The 21843-nt window shown below is 35.8% G+C and overlaps 1 protein-coding gene across 1 annotated transcript in view; it reads left to right on the forward strand.

Moving 5' to 3' along the window:
* Positions 1-20853, forward strand: part of LOC148948808 (dnaJ homolog subfamily C member 25 homolog) — a 40548-nt gene extending 19695 nt beyond the window's left edge. The window contains exons 5-6 of the mRNA XM_089094094.1: positions 6804-6869; positions 20620-20853. Coding sequence (XP_088950220.1) covers positions 6804-6869; positions 20620-20736 — 183 coding nt within the window. The 3' untranslated portion in view covers positions 20737-20853. The remainder of the gene's footprint in view (positions 1-6803; positions 6870-20619) is intronic.
* The last annotated feature ends 990 nt before the right edge of the window (positions 20854-21843 follow it).

A 21843-nucleotide genomic window follows, 5' to 3' on the forward strand; every position in this document is an offset into this window, starting at 1 on the left:
CTCGAAAGTTGATAGAGGACTTCAGCGCAAAGTGATTTCACCCTTGAATGTGTCATCTTGTTTTGGGGTAGTTTATTAGTTATCTAGATTTAAGCCTTTCTTCGGGTAGGGGGGATATTAATATATTTAATTCGTTACTTGAGGCTTTATGTTCTGAGCAAAAACTTAGTTGTTGATATATCTATTGATTTTTTTTTTATTAACTTTATTTTTAGATTCTTGTTTTGGTGCATGTTTACAATAGTCATGCGCTAAAATTAAACTGCTAATCGAATTTATTTTCCATCTCAAAAATTTACTTAGTCCACTAGTGATAAATCATCTAAATTTCGTTTAAATATATGTGTAGCTTCACTGCAATGGTAGCTGTCCACAGAGCTTATGATGTTGTTTTTCTAAGAGCCCCAAAATTAAAATTGTTTCAGTGAGTATTAAGCATTTGTCATTTCTTTTTGATAACTAATATGTAACTTTTTTTTTATCAAGATTAGATGTAGCCTACTCTTTGCCAGGAATTTCCATGAAAAACTTTTCTAGTCTGTGTTTTCTTCATACAGATGGCTTTGATCTCACCAAAAGTGTCATATTTCAATAGAATCTAAATTAAAAAAAAAAAAACTGAAATCTTTAGTCGAATGTTTTTTCAGTGTTCAAAATTCTTTACTTTTGTTTAGGATAAAGCTTAGTAAAATGCAAACCACTATCATTCTTCTCAAGCCGTGAAGCCGTGGCGCCGTGGCGTATCACGGTTCGCCGTATCGTGAAGCCGTGGCGATAAACTTGGCGTGATTTATTACCCATACATGATCCTTTCAAGTCATCATATCGTCATCATCATCTTCATTCATTTTACGCTAAATATATCGAAAACAAAAATGAGCGGAAAAGAAAAGAAAACGGGTCCTCAAAATCAGGCTTGTGGGAGTCACCTCCACATTTTCCCCTCAATATGACTCGTAAGTAAATGCCTTAACATTGTCGACTCAAAATAGATACTTTTACTCACTGGATTTTGCAAGGAAAAAATTGCGTCTGTCTTGTTTTTTATTTTATTGGGGTAGTTTCTATTTAGCTATGACCTAATTTAAGATCATATAGTATCTTGTTTTAGTCTGCACATTTGAAGTTTTACCCTTGATTGTTACATACTTTCTTTTTTTCATTTCTTTTTTTTTTACTAGATTAGTTTTTATTTTTTTAATGAAAAAGCTACAGTAGTGTGATTATAACTATTAATATTCAAAGTCAGGGAACCAACATTTCTAAAATACAGAACTCTAATTCAGATGCCTTAAGCTCATAAACTCAAACGAGTCAGTGGTATATAAACTAAAATTAAAGGAGTCGGGTCGGAATCGTAATTGCACGGAACGTCTGTCGGCATCTTGTGTTTACCTACTCCACTGGCCAAGTGAAAGCAGGAAAGATTTTTTAGCTTTATATACAAACTTGTTCCATCTAGTTTCAGAGGGAAATGGTTTAGGAGTGCTTTCTACGATTTTTTTTTTTCTTCATAGATCAGTTGTATATTCAGAAATGCCATCACTAGTGGGGCAGATGCCGAGGTAATAAATTAGGAATGTACATGCTGAAATCAGTCTAAGTAAGCATAAACGTGTTCAGTCCATGTAAATTACTCCTTTCAGCCTCATTATACAAATTAGGAATAGTCGCTATAAGTTTCCTCAGCTTCAAAATAAGTTTAGTAACGATATTAAGAAGACTCAGAAGAAAACAAGCTATCTTTTACCTTAAAGACTTGGTGGTGTTGCTTGCTTCAAAAAAAAATTCTATGCCAAAACGGAGTACAATCCTACTGCTGCGAGAGTAGGTAGACTTTGTCTAGAATTACTTCTTTAGTATATTGTTTTTTCTACGTGCTTCGTGGAGCCAGACATAGGATGAGTGTGTCCAATCGACTACTAGTCTTTCACCCAGGGTAAAGTTCCAGAATGATATGCAGTACCATGTAATGCTATTTCATATTTTCTTTCCTTTGAATCCGCTTCATCCGGCAACCCGTGCCAGCAGGAGCTTTGACTACTAGTCTTTTACCCAGGGCAAACTTTCAGAATGATATGCACCACCGAGCACTTTTATTTTCCTATTCTCTTTCCTTTGAATTGGCTTCGTCAGGCAATCAGTGCCAATTGGGTGCCAAAATGTTTGTCTAGTCGCCTTGATGAACGGCAGCAAAAGGATTAAAAGCTTTGTAGCACGAGCTGAATAGATATTCGTTAGAATACTCTTACTGGTTCCACATAAAGCCTTACTTTTAAAGGCAGTAATTGGTGTCTGAAGTTGCTTCGGCCGCCCCTACTGGTCCTAATTTAGATCCTCCAGAGTCGTGTCAAATGAGTTTTGGGAGCCCAGGTTAAAGCGGGTAGTCGTATTTGAGTCAGGTCTCATCAGGGATTTATGTAGAGTTATGATCGAGCTTGACTGAAGAAGGGTTTTGGATCGAAGAAATAATTCAAGCCTGTTAGAGCAGGACGACAGAAAGATCGGATCTGTCTACTTCAAGGAAGATAAGCTGAAAATAGAAGTTCCAAGAGCTAAAGTTTATCATCTTGCTTAATGAATTCATACGGTCAAGAGAGTTGATGGTCAGGGAGAATTGAGGGGTCTGAAGTGTGTGATTTTCCTCCTTCCAAATATAAAAAAGGGCGTGGAACACGCTTATGCATGGCGGTGGGAAGTAGCGCTAGTACTCATGCCTTTTTTCAGTATGCTGGAATCTATGCATCGAACCAGAGCTATCCCAAAAAACATCTTTTAAGCTATATAATTATTTAAGGGGATAATTGGTGTTTCTTGAACTCCTTTTAACATTGCATGGCTGATCATGTAGAAGAGAATAGCCTCCATGTGGTATATATTTGTGGTACATATCGCTGTGCATAAGGAGGAAATGGGCAAAAATAGGAGTTTGAGTTATAAAAGGTTTCTGTGTCAACTGACATGCTGAATTGATTTATGTATTCCATTTTATCAGTTTTCATTTGCAGAAACCTTATTTGTCCCTTTTGCTATTATTTATAACCTAGCTGTATTATAACTATGTTATATAACTTATCTATATTATAACTATATTATATAACTCTATATTATAACTATGTTATACTGTGTCCCTTTTGCTATATTATAACCTAGAGACAAAGAATGTTCAAAAGGGTTTTAATCTTATTGTGGGGCTAATTTTGACCTTGGTAAAAAAAAAAATAACTTATTTGCCTTTTTTTTTCCATTGTCTTCTAAAATTCTGAAGATGAAAAGAAGCTGAGCGACGAAAAGATTGATCAAGTGGACAGCTTCACTTACCTTGGTAGTATTTTAAGTAAAGACGGTGGGTGCAGTGAAGGTGTTAAAAGTGGAATAGCCAAGGCCCAGGGTGTTTCTTCACAGTTGAAAAAAGTATGGAAGAATTGGAAGATAAGTCTGCGAACCAGCATTAGAATATTAGAAGCTACAGTGATGACAGGGGTTAAATATGGTTCTGAAGCGTAGGCGCTCCAAAAATGGAGAAAGATTTGCTAGATGTTTTCTAGAGAAATTGCCTACGGGTTGTTTTGGGTTCCCGAATAACTAACCGTATTTCAAACAGTAGTCTCTACGAAATGTTTGGTTCAATCCCACTTTCTAGGGCTATAATGAGAGAAAGGGCTATAATGAGGTAGCTAGGGCTCGTTCTGAGGAGCGGATGAAGGATGACAGATTGCTAAAGATCGCCGTTTTCGGCCAACCGTCTAGGGCAAAACGGAAAGCAGGTCGTCCTCGGTTGGGGTGGGAATATGTCGTAAGGTAAGAATTAAGGGAAATGGGAACTTCCTGGGAGGGTGTAAAGAGGAAGGCTTTGAATTGATTGGGATGGAATAGGAGCGCGCGTAGCTGTATTGTCCTCAGGTGGCTTGGTGCTGTGGTGAGTTGTTGTTACTAGTAATAGTAGTATTCAGTTTAAAAAGAAATACCATGGGACCAAGATTTGTTCGGTGAAGAGAAAGGGAGTTATTTCAATCTGTTTTGCAACACAACTTTAAATTCGTTTTATTTTATTCGCTGTAGAAAGTAAAACCATTAGGATATTGGACGTCTGGGGATTTGTGACATCAATCATATGCAAATTATTTTTCTCATATTAAGGCCCTAAATGAATTTTTCCATAGTCGTGTACTATCTAAACCCTTTTTTCACACCGTAAAATGGTAATATGCCGATTTTCAGGAAAAAAAGATAGTTCCGTTTTCGAGAAAAAAAAATATGTATGCATAAATAAATACATATATATATACATATATATATATATATATATATATATATATATATATATATATATATATATATATATATATATATATGCATATATATATATTATTGCAATTATTGTTTTTTTAAATTTTCTAAAATATTTTTGACCTCTTCCGCAAAACGATTTTAATATCATTTTAATTTATTTGCGATAGAAAAAAAAATAAGCAAAGTCCTTGGGCTCCAATACTGACCTGGTAGGTCTTTTTTATTTATCTATTTCTTTTCTACTTTGAAGTGAGTGTTTAATCTTCACTACTGTCTTTGTCGTCATTTGTGGTTATTATTGTGCGCTGTGTCCGTTCTTTTTCTGCTCTGTTTTCTTTTTCCTTTGTACGACGAGTTTTCAAGTAAATAACAATAATAATATATATACTCTGTCAACTGACCACAATATAATGACAAGACAATCTAGATTTCCCCTTTCGTAACTATTACAAGTAACGGTCGCACTTGTCATGTTTAATCCACTTTCATCTTGAATAATATTAATTGATATAGCTATCCCACCGTTAAGTAACACTTCCATTATCAGATGCAGCTAATTGAAAAGAAGAAGTGACATAATTTATTGAAACCATACTTTCCATGTATTTTGGTATGATCTTCGTAACCAGTCATTATACAAGCCGAAGTTTTCAGCTTGACAAAGATAATAACAATAAAAGTTAGGCAAAGAAGAATGGATACGAAAGTGGACGAAAGGAAATCTGTGTATTTCTTCAGTCTTTTAGCTATGAAAAAATAGGCTATCATTTGATTTTTCTGGTTTTTATACCCTTGTAAAACTAAACCCTAGGAAGCAAGGCCGTATCCAGGGGGGGTTACCCGGTTTGAACCCCCCCCCCCCGAAATTTTTGACCAACTCGAAAATAAGTCGAAAATTAGTAAAACCTAGGTAAAAATCAGTAAAATTAGTCGAAAACTGAGTCAAAAATTAGTAAACCCCCCCCCCCCAAAAAAAAAGTCAAAAATTAGTAAAACCCCCCTGAACAAAAATCCTGGATACGGCCCTGCTAGGAAGCGTCAGGATTTGACCCTGACAATAGCCTTAAAAATAAAATAATGTGTGATGTATTATTTGGTTTTCAAGGAAGGTCATTCAGAAGTTTCATAACGAGGCTACAAGGTAAAATTCACATGTTTGTTTAGCAAAGTATTGAAGGTGTCTAACTACTACCATCTATTTATCTATAGAAATATAGTAGTTTCGAGGAAATTTTGCATAGGCCTCTTGTCACGTGGTTTCCTTCATCGTAAAATTATGTCTTCAACAACACTAAACATTCATAAAAGTAAGGATCCTTTCAGCCGCTAAATCTTGACAACGCTCTTTGCTAATTCTTTAATTATCGTACAACTTTTATCTTTCTGTGTGAGGTATATAATTGGTGTTATAGTCGGGTATAATCTAGATTTTATCGACAAGTGTGACTATAATGTAACCCAAACATAAAAATTGCCCGTAAACACTTTATTCAAATTGCTTAGTCACCTCAGACAAGCATTAATACTTTCTGCCTTAATCATTGTGCCAGCTGGGTGCCATAGAGAGTGTCGTCAGCTGTCATTACGTAATGTTAACAGTAGGAGGCTGCAGTGTTATTACTAATAGGGCTGATACAAAATCGAACACAATGCCAGACGACGGACATGGTTACGATGTCACTTGGTTAATAGTCCAATAAACGAGAGTAAATACGTAAGTAACTTTACCTGAAAAAAACTCGGAGTAAACGTAACGTATCTTCACCTGTACAGAAAAGTTCACTAGTTTTGAATAAAAAAGTTTGTCACTCTAGCTCGTCCACAAACAGTCATGAGGACGAGAAAAAATCAAGGCACAGAAAACACGAGTTCATTCATTTCGGAAAAAAAATGTGTTCTGATGCTAAAATCCAAGTGGTTTGTTTGTATATGCTGGATTCAGGTCAGGATTAACCAGTAAGAATGTGCAAAGAGTTTGAGGGGGGCGGCCTCCAAATTTAAAACTTTTTTGCTATTACCAATCAATAAAATTACTGCTCCTCAACTATTAACTTCATTGTTCTAAACAGCTCTCGTTGTACAGATCGTGTTCTCCACAGCTGTTCCACATTAGGCAAGTAATCAGAGAGAGACCCTTTGAACCCTCCTGAAATTTCGAGGTGTTGTTGTCCCGTACTCTCAATACATTTTCTGTATTATTTGCCAAATTTCGGTTGGTTTGCACCCCCCCCCCCATTATCCATGCCCGGAATACATTCCTCATCTTGCCTCTCCTACGTTGTCTTAACCAAGGTTGAGTTATTTCCAGAGTATTGCCATTTATATAAATGAGGCTTTTTCAGTTGCACATATTAAACATTTGTTGTGGCTAGGGCTTTTTTATGTTGAGGCAATATGCCTATATCCGTTGCACTTCGACATTTAATGCTCCCCCTTCCTTTTTTCACTCCTTAACTAGCTAAAATTAATTATAAATGCTTATTTTTTACTTACTTTTGTACGTCTTTTAGTCAATGGAAGAAGAAGATATAGAGGATTTTATGGACTTGGAGCTATGGAAGAAGGAAAACTATAAGGTTAGCTGTTTTATTTATCCTTTATATAAGAGGGGTCAACAGCTGTTCTTCTATATATAAAACTGTACTACCTTTTCATATAATCTAATTTAAAAGAAAACTTTTGCCAAAAGGGAACTTTTCAAAGACAAGTAAAGAGCTACATTAATCCAAAGACGATCAGAAATAAACTTAAATAAGGGTTCAAACTTAAAATGAACATAATTGATCATGAATGAATAAATGAGACCAAAAAACGAGCAGAAATTACAATTAACAATAAAGTCAAACCTAAAACGAACATAAATTACCACAAGAGGAGTAAGGCTAAGGCCTCTTAAGCCTTCTAAAGGACAGAGCCTCGTCTGTGCTTCAGTTAAAATACATTATTTCGATGAGTGTCGTTTTTTATTGTCAAAACATCAAAAACAGCAAAAAAAAAGAGAAACCAAAAAAACTAAGATTACGGAAAAGAAACATAACGACAGTAAATTGGTTGTTTAATGTATACTGATGTTCAATCTTGGAAGTTTCATCAATTTTTGATTTACTATTATTGTAAAAGAAAAAATCTTTGAAATATAATTTCTTTTATTAGAGCTTGAGGTCTAGAAGGCTGACTTGATTATTCAGTGCTTATTTCTGTTCTGTTTTTTTTTGGGGGGGGGGTCTTATTTATTCAAGAATAGTCAATTATGTTAGAAAAGTCTTAATCGGAGTCTTGGTTGAGAGTTCAGAGGAGACACTTCTCCTGTGATTTATTCATAATCTGGATACCTATCATTTCGCAACCGAACCTGTGTACAAAAACGTGATTAATTCAAGTTTTTGATAAGACTTCTCTTGTGAATTATTTATAATATGAATACCTGCAATTTTGCAACCTAACCTGTGAATAAAACGTGAATAATTCCTCTCTTTGATAAGGCTTGTGAATACTTCGACTTAAGGTGACCCACTAATCAATTTAACTTTGTTAAAATAGTGAATATTTAATTTTTTGGCAACTGAATAGTAAACACTAAACCAGATTACTGGTACTTTTCTCGTTACTGTTGATTATTTTGAATTTATTGAGAAACAATTTCAAATTAGTGTTCGAATTTGTGAGTTTGAATAGCTCAAATGTTTGGAAAAAAGGAGCCTCCAAAACAACCACCTGATAGGGATATGAGTAAGTCACAATTTCAACCATCTTCAAAAGTCCTTGCTATAACCCCCCCCCCCCCCCTGCAACTGCGTATGTACCAGCGACCTCTCTGAAGAGTATTCTTACCCTAAACATGGATACCACCCAATGTCCATCACCCTCAACAACTGATAATGAAAAAGATGAAGAAGGCTTTAAGATAGTAAACTCGGCTAAGCGTAGAAGACAGAGAACAAAAAGTCCACCATATTCAGCAATAATACATCAAACCGATACCACGAACAACTCTTCAAGAAATCCAGCCAATTTCCCGGTAATTATTCAACTAGTTCCCCAATCTGATAATTGCATGTTTAACAACCGTGATCTACCTAAGTTGTGAGTTTCCCTCTTCAAGACCATTCGTTGCAACTTTAAAATGAATATAAACAGATCAGGATCCCTAGATGTCCTTTTGAACGATCCCACATCAGTGAAAAAGGTAATGGAGCTAAAAAGTGTTGAAAATGTTGTCACAGCCCACCTGTGGTCCCCAAGCCCGATACAAACAAAGATAGTGCTCTACAATGTCCCTAAATCGTTTCTAAACTCGAACCTGATGGAAGCATTGATGAATGAAAAAGGTGAATGCATTCCGGTCTCTAGTGTCCATACCCTTGGTCGCGAAACCCCGGAAACCTCAAACTTTAAAACTGTGTTGTTTGAGCTTCAAGGACAATTTAATATTGACAAAGTTTTCCTCTTTGGCCAACAAAAATCTTTCAAGCCTTGCAAAGAAAAGCCATTACAGTGTACTAAATGTCTAAAGCTTTGGCACTCAGATAAATACTGTAAAGAGGATTCCAACATTTGTAAGATTTGCCTTGGCAAGGACTAATGAGTCAAACTGTCAATTTGACCCAATATGTACTAATTGTAAGGGCAAACACCAGTCCCTAGATAAAGGAAACTGTCCCAAATATAAACAAAGGGTAGAGATACTAAGAATAGCAAAAGAGCAACAACTTCCAATCCCTTTTGTAGCCATGCAAGTTCCAAGGACACCAAGAGTCCCCCAACAGGCCCCAGGCAACCAACAGCCCCTGAACCACCAACAGGTCCCAGGCAACCAGCAGCCCCCAGGACACCAAGAGTTCCCAATGCTTCCTCCTAGTGTTGAAAATTTTCAGAATAATCTCATACGAGATAAAACTAATCCATGGTTCCCCTTAATATCAAGTGCCCCACAAAAAACTCTGAAGAATCCCCTTTCGGAAAATCCCGCGCAAGGAAAGACATCAAGACCGACAAATCTACCTGGAATTACTCTCCACAGATTTCACACAGTTTCTCCAAATGCTTTGGAAGACGAATCAAACGTGTACTTTAAATTAGCCAGCTTTACAGTTACCTCTATGCTCATCTCCCAATTAGAGTTACCCAATCAGTTGAAATGCATTATTCTGAAGAATTTGGCCAAAACCCACTTCGGCGAGACCATAGTTTTCAATGCAGAAATTCCAATTGAGAGTGTTTTAAGCCAACATAGGCTGATTGAGTCACAATCAGAACGCCTGACGACTATTTAATGTGTGACTTTTCGTTTTTAACTAATTTATCCCTTTCTAATAACATTGCTTTTAATTATCCCGATATAGATGATAATCAGCATGCCAACCCTATAAGCAGCCCCCCTGGTACCTTAACAAATGCTAGCTGTAAATACCTTGATATTTTCGATCTTGCTACTAATGTGAAGCCAAAACTAGTAAATAACAATTCTCTTAATGTTCTTTGTTTCAACATCAGAAGCATCCGGGATAAGTGGCTCAAGTTTAAAGATTTAATTTCATTTAATGGTGTCTGCCCTTTTGATGTACTAGGATTAACAGAGACATGGCTTTCCGATAATGATGACACTAGTGATTTTTTACTCCCTGGTTACCAAATAATCCATATGCCCAGGAGATTGACAAAGTGTTCTGGGGGTATCTCACTTTACATCCGTTCGAATGTAAACTTTACCAGGCTATCAGAGTGCGAAACTATTTTCTCTACACAACTAAATCTCAGATGTATTTATTCAATAATTGTAAACATAGTTATTGGCCAAAATTCCTATATACTCTCCTTATTTTATAAACCTCCTCCATTTCCGACCTCATGTTTTTGTAATCTATTTGATGATTTTTCTAATTCTATTAATCTACCCCATAAAAAGGCAATAGTTCTTGGGGACTTTAATTGCAACCTACTTAATGTTGGTAAAAATATTGAATCTGACACTTTTTTTGAATCAGTAACAGCAAGTGGTCTTCTACCCACAATTTTTATCCCAGTAGAGTCGATCCTGTGAGATCAACTTCAACATTATTTGATAACATTTTTGTATCCACTTCCCTGGGAAATGACCTGTCCTCAAATATAGTATTTTTGGATCTGTCAGACCATTTTCCTATTTACTTGTCACTACCTTCGCAACCACTACCTCTACGGTCTAGAATTAATATCCCAACACCTACTCGAAATTACAGTTCTGCAAATGTAAACCATTTTATCAATTGCCTAAGAACCACTGACTGGTCCGATGTCTTAAATTGTCAAGAGGTAAATTCTGCCACAAATCGTTTTGCGCAAAGGCTAAGTGAGATTACCCATTCAACTTTTCCAATTCTTAAGCCTAACTAGAAAACTATCCCTATATGCCCCTAGGCGTCAAATAGCCTTATTGTCTCCTCATACTGTAAAAACAAATTATATAAATTAGCCTGTATGACCAGTAGTGATATTGACCTATCAAATTATAAAAACTTATGCACTAAACTCATCCGTGAAGCCAAGAAAAATTATTATTATACAAAAATTCTCAATTGCAAAGGAAATCTGAAAGAGATATGGTCCACCATTAATGATATACTTTCAAAAAATAGAAAATCAAAGTCTATACCCATTTGCCTTAAAGACACAAATGGTAGATTAATTGACCCTTTACATGCACCTGATGCATTTAATAATTATTTTTTGAATGTTCCTCATACTGACTCACGCTCCTCCTCACAGGCTGTATTCCCTTGCTTCAATTTTAGATCCATGTTTTTTTGCCCAACTGATAGCAATGAGGTACTTCAAATCATCGGTTCTCTCCCTAATAGTTTTACTCCTGACTGTCTTGGATTAAGTAATAAGCTCCTGAAGACCATATCTCCTTTTGTCTACGAGCCCATCAACCATATTGCCAACCTATCTTTAACCCATGGAGCTTTCCCTGATTTACTAAAGTCAGCCATTGTTATTCCAGTTCTTAAAAAGGGCGATCCAACTGATATAGGTAATTATCGTCCAATCTCAATTCTTCCTGTTATATCCAAAGTGCTCAAGAGAATTATCTTCAGACGTCTGTCTCCCTTTCTGTTTGACAGTCAGCACTCCGTATCCTTGATTTCTCCTCACCAATATGGCTTTAGGCCGAAATTTTCAACTTCTCATGCTCTAATTGACGCCACATAGTTCATACGCTCACAACTCGACCTTAAAAAACTGTATTGGGCTTATTTTTGGATTTTTCTAAGGCCTTTGACATGGTCGATCAAAGTATTTTAATAAGTAAATTAAATAGTTACGGTATTCGTGGTGTTCCCCTCTCTTGGTTTGATTCTTATCTATCTGGAAGGGTTCAGAGTGTGAGCCTGGGTGGAGTATCCTCTCAGCCCTTACCTGTTCGGAGGGGTGTCCCGCAAGGCTCCGTTCTAGGCCCTATTTTATTTCTCCTATATATCAATGATCTTGTTATAGACATGGGCCCTTCAATGTATCCTGTATTATTTGCTGATGACAGCAACTTCTTCATCACTGGCACCAATCTATCATTGGCAATAACCTCTGCCCAAGTCCTTCTGAACAGAGTCCAGGCGTGGTGCCTTACGAATGATGACCACGACCATGACCGAAACATGACCATTAATAGCAAAAAAAGTCAAATAGTATTATTCAGAACCCCCTACAACAAAGACGTTATTCAACCTGCTCTTGGTCTCAGGTACTCCTCCGACATCCTCCCACAAGTGGAGGTTGCCAAGTTTCTTGGTGTATTTATTGACTCATGCTTGTCATTCTCTAATCATATTCCTTATATAACAGCAATAATTTTGAGACAAGTAGCTATGATTAACCGTGTGAATTATTTTTTTCCTCCTGACATCCTAGTTACCCTCTGTTATTCCTTTATTTTTCCTTACCTTTCTTATTGCGGATCAGTTTGGGGAAATACAAAACGGTCCTTCACTAAAAAACTCAAATTTGCCCAAAACCGCGCCATTAAAGCAGTTTTTTGGCTTCCCCGTCTATATCCAACTCGTGATTTGTATTCAGATTTTGGCATAGCTCCACTTGATCAAATCATACAAAAACTAAATTTATCGCTTGCTTACTCTGCTTTCCACAATCATCTTCCACCTCAACTCCTAACCTATTATAATATTAATAATTCGGAAGCCCACTGTCTCCGTTCATCCAATAGAGCTTTTAAAATTCCTTAATGCGTTTCAAGTGCTACCGAGCAATCTCCTAATCACAAATCTATTATTCAATGGAACAAAATTCCCTCCAGTGTTGAACTAGCCACAAGTTTCTGCAAGTTGTATAAAAATGTAACAAAACTTGACAGTATAATTTAATCTTTCCATTTTTAACAAATTTGCTCTAATTAGCCATGTTTATTCTTCTATTGTTTTATTTTTTTTCAGTGTTACTTTAATTTTTTTTTTTTCGGTCCTTAACAAGTTATCTTCTAGGATCTTTATTGTTATTGATGTTTGTGTTATGTTTTTATTCGAATAAAATTGAATTGAATTGAAATGTTTAATTTAAGTTTGAATTATTATTTGACTTTATTTCTGATCGTCTTTGGTTTAACGTAGCTTCTTAATTTTCTTTTGAGAACTTCTGTTTTGGACGATTTTTTTTCATTGGTTTTTGTCCGTTTTCAATAGATATTTTTTTATCAAACAGTTCGTGGTAACGAACTGTAAGTAAGGAGCGACCCGGCTCAATGGTAACCGAAACTCTAAAAAACGGAATTTTGATATCAATAGATACTTCAAAAGAATCATATTTAATTCAGATTTCAAAAATATAAGTTTCATCAAGTTTAATTTTACCTATCAAAAGTTACGCGCCTGAGAAAATTTGGCTGATTTTCGAAAAAAGGGGGAAAGACCCCTTTAAAAGTTATAGAACCTTAATGAAAATTACACCGTCAGATTCAGCTTATCAGAGAACCCTACTTTAGAGGTTTCAAGCTCATATCTACAAAAATGTGGAGTTTTCCATTTTTTATCAGAAGAAAGATCACGGATGCGTGTTTTTTTTTGTTGTTTTTTTTTTCTAGGGGTGATCATGTCGACCCAGTGGTCCTAGAATAGCGTGAGAGGGCTCATTGGAACGGAAATCGAGAGTTGTAGTGCCCTTTTTATGTGACCAAAAAAAATGGAGGGCAACTAGGCCCCCTCCCACGCTCATTTTTCTCCCAAAGTCACCCGATAAAAATTTTGAGATAGCCATTTTGTTCACCATGGTCGAAAATATTATAACTATGTCTTTTAGGATGACTTTATCCCTCGAAGCCCCCAGGGGGAGGGCTGAAAATTATGAACTTTACCCAATGTTAACATATAGTATTGGTTATTGGGAAGTATACAGACGTTTTCAGGGGGAATTTTTTCTGGTAGTGGGGGGTGGGAGTAGGTTGGGGTTTATATGGGAGGATCCTTTCATGAAGGAAGTTTTCATGGGGGAAGGGACATTGCTATGAATGGGGCGCCGGATTTCCCATCATTATTTTAAAAAAATCAGAAATTAAATATAAAAAAACAAGTTTTTCAAATGAAAGTAAGGAGCAATATCAAAACTTAAAACGAACAAAAAAATATTAGCTATATAATTGGGTTCACCTTCTAGTCAATGCCTCGCTCTTTGAGCCAAAGATTTTTTAGTACTTTCAAAAGAGCTATTTGTTCTAATTAACGGCCTTTCTGATTAAGGGGTCATTTTTAAAGAATTGGAACAAAATTTTGTTTACTTATTCAATGAACCAAAATAAAAGCTGAATTAACTAAAAAACGATCAGAAATTAATTTAAAAAAAACAAGTTTTTTAAACTGAAAGTAAGGAGCGACATTAAAGCTTAAAACGAACAGAAATCATTCCGTATATGAAAGGGGCTGTCCCATCCTCAACGCCTTGCTCTTTACGCTAAAGTTTGACTCTGTCTCACAGCTTTATTTTTTAAAACAATAAAAAACTTTAGCGTAAAGAGCAAGGCGTTGAGGAAGGGACAGTCCCTTTCATATACGGCATAATTTCTGTTCGTTTTAAGTTTTAATGTCGCTCCTTACTTTCAGTTTAAAAAACTTGTTTTTTTTATTTAATTGGTTAATAAAAAGAATGTTTGGAAAGTTTTGTCGTTTTTTTTTTAATTAAGCTTTTGGCTTGCTATTTATATTTTGGACGCAATTTTGCAACAAAGTTTAACAATAGTTTTGTTACAGACTTTTGGGTCGGTGTGGAGGAGGAATATTATTCTGAAGCCATTCTGACCCACATCCTGGTACAGAATATAGGCTAATATTGATCGACCATTTTATTATAAGAATCTCGTTGTATTGTGGTTTAATTGCTTGTTTGTTTAAATGAATGCATTTTTAGTGTTTTAAAAAAGCTTGTGATTTTTATTTGATAAATGAAAATAATACCAAGTCAAAATTTAAATTCTAGGTGATTCCTTGGTTTAATATTCCCTCAAAGTTTCAGCTGGGTTCCTTAAGCGGTTGATTTCTACTTTTAGTCGTGCCTGAAATTTTACATATATGCCCAAACAGTGTCTTATGATTTAGTTCAATATCCCCTGAAAGTTTCAACTTAATACCCTAAACTGTTTCTGCAACACTGCAGATATGTCACTTTGACAATCTGGATGGACTTAAAGTTTTTTTTAGTTGTTTCAATCTCCCGCTCAACATTCTCTGAAAATTTCAACTTAAAACGGTCTTCCTAGAAGATATTGCAGATACACCTGCTTGGCAACCTAGATACACATGTTGTCTTTCGATTTAGTTGAACTTCCCCTTCAAAATTCCCAAAAAGGTCCAATACAATTCTCTTAACCTTTCTTGAGATATTGCAGATACGTCCTTCTGACAACCTGGATGCACGTAGTGTCTTTTGACTTAGTTCAAGACCTCCTCAAGATTCTCTAAAACTGTCAACTTAATACCCATAGCCGCTCCTTTGGATGTTGTAGATACGCCTTTTTGAGAACCTGGATGCACACAGTGTCTTCTTATTTAGTCTGACATACCAAGAAAGTTTCCACTTAATGCTCTTATCCATTCCTGAAATATTTTGTGGATGCGCGGTTACGACAACATGGACACACATAGTGTTTTTTATTACAACATCCCCTCAGCATGCACTGAAAGTCTCAACTTAATATCTTTGGCCGTGCCTGGGATATTGCAGATGTGCCTTTTGCTAACCTGGAAATGTCTTTTTGTTCAGTTCAACATCCCCCTAAACACTCCCTGAAAGTTTCAACTTGATACTCGTAGCCGTTTTTAAGATTTTGCAGATGCGCCGTATTTGCAACCTGGATCCATATAGAGTCTTTTGATCAGGTTCAACATCGCTGTCAGCATTCCATGAAAGTTTTAAATTCCTACATTTTAGCCGTTCCCGTTATATTGCAAATACGCCCTTTTGATAACCTGGATGCAACTATTGTTGTTTTATTAGGTTAACATGCTCTGAAAGTTTCAAGTAATACTCTTTGCTATTGCAGATACACCCTTTTGAACACATGGATGCACAATGTGTCTTTTGATTTAGTTCAATCCCCTCAGCATGCCCTGAAAATTTCAACCTAATGTGCTTCGGCGTTCTTGAGACATTGTAGATACGCCCTTTGAGAGACTGTTTGTATGTTACGTCTTTTTATTTAGTTCAGTAGGCCCTGAAAGTTTCAGAATAACACCCAAATTAATACCCTTAGTTGTTCCTGAGCTATTGCAGGTACGCCTATACACCAACATTCCCTGATAGTATCAATTTAGCACCCTTAGCCGTTCCTGAGAAATTGCAGAATTACCCTCTTGACAACCTGGATGCATATAGTGTCTTTTGATGGATAACAACTTCCCCCTCAGTATTGCCTGAAAGTTTCAACTTAATACCCTCAGCCGTTTCTGGAATATTGAAGATATGCCCTTTTGACAAATCGGGTGCATATAATGTCTCTTGATTTAGTATTACATGCCCTGAAAGTTTCAACTTCCACTTAGTGATATTGAACACCCATAAATCACGACAGGAAATTCCCTCCCTCCCCCTGGAAACTTTCTTCCCCTTAGAAAATTCAACACATGGAAGATCCCCCCTGCAGATAATACTCCGCAAAATAGTGTCCGTATATTTCCCAATGACAAATACTATATGTTAACAGTTCGCAAATTGCATAACTTTCAGCCCTTTCCCCAGGGACTATGGCATAGCTATTGGACATTTCAACAATGCTGAATCAAACGGTTATTACAAGATTTTGATCGAATATCTTTGGGGAAGTGGGAGGAGGGTAAGTGTACTTCCTATCTTTTTGATCACTTTAAAAGGGCTCTAGAACTTTTGATTTCTGATTAAATGAGCCCTCTCCTGACATTCTAGGATCACTATCCTTGGGAAAAGCAAAAAAAAAAATATACACTCATCCGCGATTGCAAAATACCACATTTTTGTATGTAGGAGCACGAAACCTCTACAGATGAAACCTCTAGGGTACTTTGATCTGCTTAATCTCATGACGTGGTTTTACATCACTTGACTTTTTGAGGGTGCTTCCTCCCTTTTTCGAAAATCCGGCAAATTGTCTCAGGTTTGTAGCTTTTGATGGGTAACATTAACCTTAATGAACTTTATATATTTGAAATCAGCATAAAAAGGAATTTCTTTTGATGAATCTATCTTTCTATAAAATTTTATACATTTTCTATAAAAATTTCTCTAAATTCTATAAAGGTACATTACCTCAGTTTATAGCTCTCGGTAAAAATAATTATTTTCTTGGCTAAAGAATTACTAATAACTCACTGCAGTACCAAGCCGCTTAGGGCCAACACAGCTACGCACGATCCTCCTCCATCCCAATTTATTCAAAGCCTGGCTCTTTCTCAGGAAGTTTCCATTCCCTTAAACCTTTCCTTACAACATCTCCCCACCCCATTTGCAGGCGACCTAGCAAATTCTCCTCAGAAGTTTCCATTTCCCTTAAATCTTTCCTTACAACATCTCCCGACCCCATTTGCAGGCGACTTAGCAAATTCTTCTCAGTTTGGCCGAGCGTCCACGCTTCAGAATCATAGCTGAGCACTGTAGCTTCCAATATTCTAATCATGGTGCGCAGACTTATCTTTCTATTCTTCCAAACTTTTTCCGCTCTAAAAATTAATTCATTTTGCTAATATTTTCATTTAGGATGCTTAGATCATCAGCATAATCTAAGTCTAGGAAAGTTTTACTTCACTATCTGATTTCGCGTTCTCCCATTGCATTTGTCGAGCTCCATGGGACAAAGTCTATCAAAATGTTTCATATTAATGGGGAATAGCTGTCTTACCATCGTGTTAATGCCATATTAACTTATGAGCCATTTTATGATCAAACACCTGTTGGTTGTAACTAGATAGTTATACCTACAAAATTGCTACAGTCTGAAACCAGTACTGTTTTCTTTTCCTACACCAAATTTACATAGGCTAGGATATCATCTATCCCCATTTCTACCGACCTGGGCATTAAAATCTCCTAATAAAAATACCTTATATCTACCTGGAACCCTACCTATTTGTTTCTGTAACTGTAAGTAAATTCATCCGACTCACTACTATCTCAATTAGTCTGTTCTACCAGGGCATATACCATTAACACCTTCCCAACCTAAACAAGACTTAGCTTCCTTATTTCATAACTTGAATAGGCTTTTACACGCCATATTCTGGGTTGACTGACCTCTCATGTGCCTAAATCAGTCTATCGAAAGGTGCAAACAACAAAAAAAAAAAAACTCCTTGACCTTAAAAATCCTTGATCCCTCTTCTCCTTCTAGAATCTAAAATCCCCCTCCCGCGGACCGTATATATTTATATTTAGTATTATAAGTGTTAAAAATCCTTTTGCAGTATTTTCAACCCATCTAAGATAAGATCAGATTTATTGCTGAAAAACGGCTATGACAAGCCCAAATAGACCGAATTCGCACTTTAGCGTCAATAAAACAAAGAAGCACCGAAAACAAACAACAACGAAAAAATTATAAAATGGTCAATGCCAAATAATTAAAAATTTCAAAAAAAATTAAAACTCAGAAATTAAAAGGTCAATGCCGAATGAGCAAAAAGTCAAAACGAAGGAAAACTCGTAAAATTAAAAAGGGAATAAAATAATTAGAACAAAAGCAATTTAGTTATGTGATCAAAAAATAGAAATCTCTGAAATGTACAAAATGAATATTAAAATTATAAGGTAAAAATGTCGCTTGAGATGGTAACACCCAGTGATTTCATAGCGGTGACAGACATTTCTGGTGGGATCGGGCAGGAGAAAGAAGGGAGAATTTTAAGGAAATTAATAGCTAAAACCGTTGATTTTAAGGTGTTGACTCTCATAATCATTAGTAACAGCTTCGTCTGATATCGATTCCAAGATGCCCGTTGGGCTACTTTTTAAGTTTTTAAAACATGTCTCTAAGACAGTGTTCAATTGTCGGATCTTAACAAAATGATTTGCTGTCTCAAAGAATACGGGGATTTTTAGGTGAATCTTCATAAGCCTCAACTAATTGACATTATCAAAGTTTCTAACACCAACATAGCTATTGGCTTGTATTATTTTAGCTTAACAGACCGAAACTACTGTATTTTAATTTATTTTGTATTTGGCAAATCTGACTTGTAAAGTCAATAAACAAAAAATAACGTCACACATTTTTGAATAAATTGCGAATTGTGATGATAACTTTTCAAGAAGTACAGCAAGCGTAAAGCTATAAGGAAACGTACATATGCGAGAAAAGTTTAAAGACAGGAAAACCTAAGATTTTCTATGCAAACTATGTCGGTTACGGACCATAAAATCGGGAGAAAACAAGTGACGGATAATTCTGACCGGTATTCACGGTTCCTCCTTAGCGCTGAACGTAAAACAACTGATGGTTGACAGAGACACGGCAAAACCAGGATTCACCAGTAGACAATGTTAAATTGTACCCAACATTTCAACTAACTAAAAAGCGAAGACCTAACTGTAGTTTCAGCTCAAAGTAAGGAGAATACAGTGTTGTGATAAACATCAGACTGCGCCACAAAAAAAACGTTAGAGGCAAAATTTAAGGAAACCTTAAGAAACTTTCATCATTATTATAAAAATAATTGTTTATGCGTCTTATCTCCTTTCTTCATATATATAAGTTTGCTGATGACATTAAAATGCGACACTTTTCAGGGTGGAAAGAAAGACAGTTCTGAATCTCTTCCACAAAACAACTTGTGTTTGATTTTATTCGCTGTAGAAAGTATAACCTATAAAATATTCGACGGCTGGATATTTGTGATGTCATTCACATGAAAAATGTTTTTTTTTTCGAAATTAATTAAGGTTCTAAACGAGTTTCCCCAATGTCTACAGCCTATCTAGATTTTTTTTTTTTTTTTTTTTTTTACACCGGAAAAATAACAATAATCACCGAGCTTAGCTCGATCTCCTGGTATAAAAATTATTATTCTTGTTTTTCTGCCGTAACGCATAGCATTTAATGCGAAGCAATTAAAAATCCGAGGCGCACTTCACAGCTATCAAACGGGAATGTCTTTCTCTAAAACCTCGAAATCAACTGATTTGTCAAAAAACAAGTTGTTTATTGAAACCCCTCCTACTTTTACTCAATTAAATTAAAATGAATATACTCTCTCTCACCGTCCTTTTTTCATTAAAAAAATATCAATAATAAACCATATTTCTTGATTCAAAAATACTTCTTTAATCTATTTTGAAATAAATTGACGTGCTCAGCCCCCTTAATGCCAGTCCGAATATTCTTCCAAATATCCGGAGCTAAGTAACGGATAGTGAAGCCGGCACGCGTAGTGTCTCGATACTCATATGCGAAATCATCAGCATTCCTAGTATCATATGACTTAATGGCACTATTAACACGGAGGGATTGGCTAAAGGCTGAAGGAAGGACGTGTTATCGACATTGAAATCAGGGATGATCTCTCTCGAAACATTGTTACATGAATATTAAGCTTGAATGGAAAAAATAAAGTTTGAAGAGGAAAGTAATGGCCTTCCTAACATTTAAGCTAGCCCTGGATCAAACAGTTTTTAGTAACAAACAGTTTTTAAAGAATAGATTTTCTTAGTAGAAAATGAAACTCTAAAAACTTTGACTGCAGCATATGCACCATCAGAATCTACTATTTATGCTGTTTCTAAATATGCAACATTTGTTCGATTAAATTTATTTACCAAAAGATATTACAGTTAATATCTGTTTTTCACATACTGTGTCTGTTTTTCCTCTTTTTATTCTTATTTTAGGTATGGAAAGAAGAAAAGGAAGAAGAGGCAAGACGAAAACAGGCGGAGGACCCGAAATATAAAGCTTACAGACGATACATGAGGAAGGGGCCAGGCAGAATGTACTTTGATGATTAACAATACTCAATTTCGACTAGGCTATTAAAATTTAGGATATTTTTTACTTCTGGTATTTATTTATCTGTTACCCTCTAACTGGTGCTAAAGCTCCTCTTGTAGATTAAATTTTGTTTTGTTTTACTAAAACGTGAACTATAACTTTTGGAGTTAGATTTGCTGGTCTCCTTTAAAGAAGAAGAATAATAAGTCCCTCCGTCATGTATCTAAGACAGTTTAAAGGTTTCACGCAAGTTTTCAGGGAAGGGATCGAAATTAATGTTGTCTGTCCACCAAAAACGTCGCTCTTAATAGAGATACACGGAAAACCTATTTCAGCCCCATTTATAATGCTCTTGTTAATGCTAGATTTGTATTGTCATTCACACATATTTCGCAGCCGAATGATAATGCCGATACTACAAAATCGAACAAATGAATCAACCTGCATTCAAAAAAGCCGTATACAAAATAAATTCTCAGTCGGAAGTTGGACTGTCGTTCACTTTTGGGTTTTTTAATCCGTCTACTTTTGATTGTTACTTCAGAAAACGACTCTTTTATTTTCTCTTCTTTTTTGTTTTTGTCTTTAAGTGTTCTTTTCTTATTTTATTCAATGGAATTTTCTTCCACTTTTTCCCCTTCTTTTTCCACTGAGGACCAGCCCCGGATCGAATAGGCTCGCGGCCTGTTTGGATTTTTTTGCAGGGCCATTTCTATATATTAAATATTTAAATGAGATATTCATGCATAGTAGTTTATGTACGTAAAGTAGTTCACGCACGTAGTGCAAAATCTCTCTAATATAGGACTATCCCGATAAAATTCGATAAATTTGACATGAAATTTTACCGGTGTCAGTTTTCTAGGGTATAAAGTATATATTGTATAATAATAAACACATAATAAATCTCATCTAGCAATGGAAACTTAAAATAAATATGTATTTTTGGTTATTTGAATAGTTCATAACTTATCCCTTATCGTCAAAAACAATTTGCTCTGATTTTCAAAATCTGGTTTTTGTTAATTTTGATGGTAACATGGGGCCCTTTTAAATACGGGGCCCGATTATGCCCAATCGCTCTAATCACCCTTTATCCTGCCCTGCTGAGGACAGCTGAACAG

This window comes from Artemia sp. Qi Xiang Cuo, chromosome 9 (assembly GCF_049724085.1).
Source record: "Artemia sp. Qi Xiang Cuo chromosome 9, ASM4972408v1, whole genome shotgun sequence".
Taxonomy (NCBI): domain Eukaryota; kingdom Metazoa; phylum Arthropoda; class Branchiopoda; order Anostraca; family Artemiidae; genus Artemia; species Artemia sp. Qi Xiang Cuo.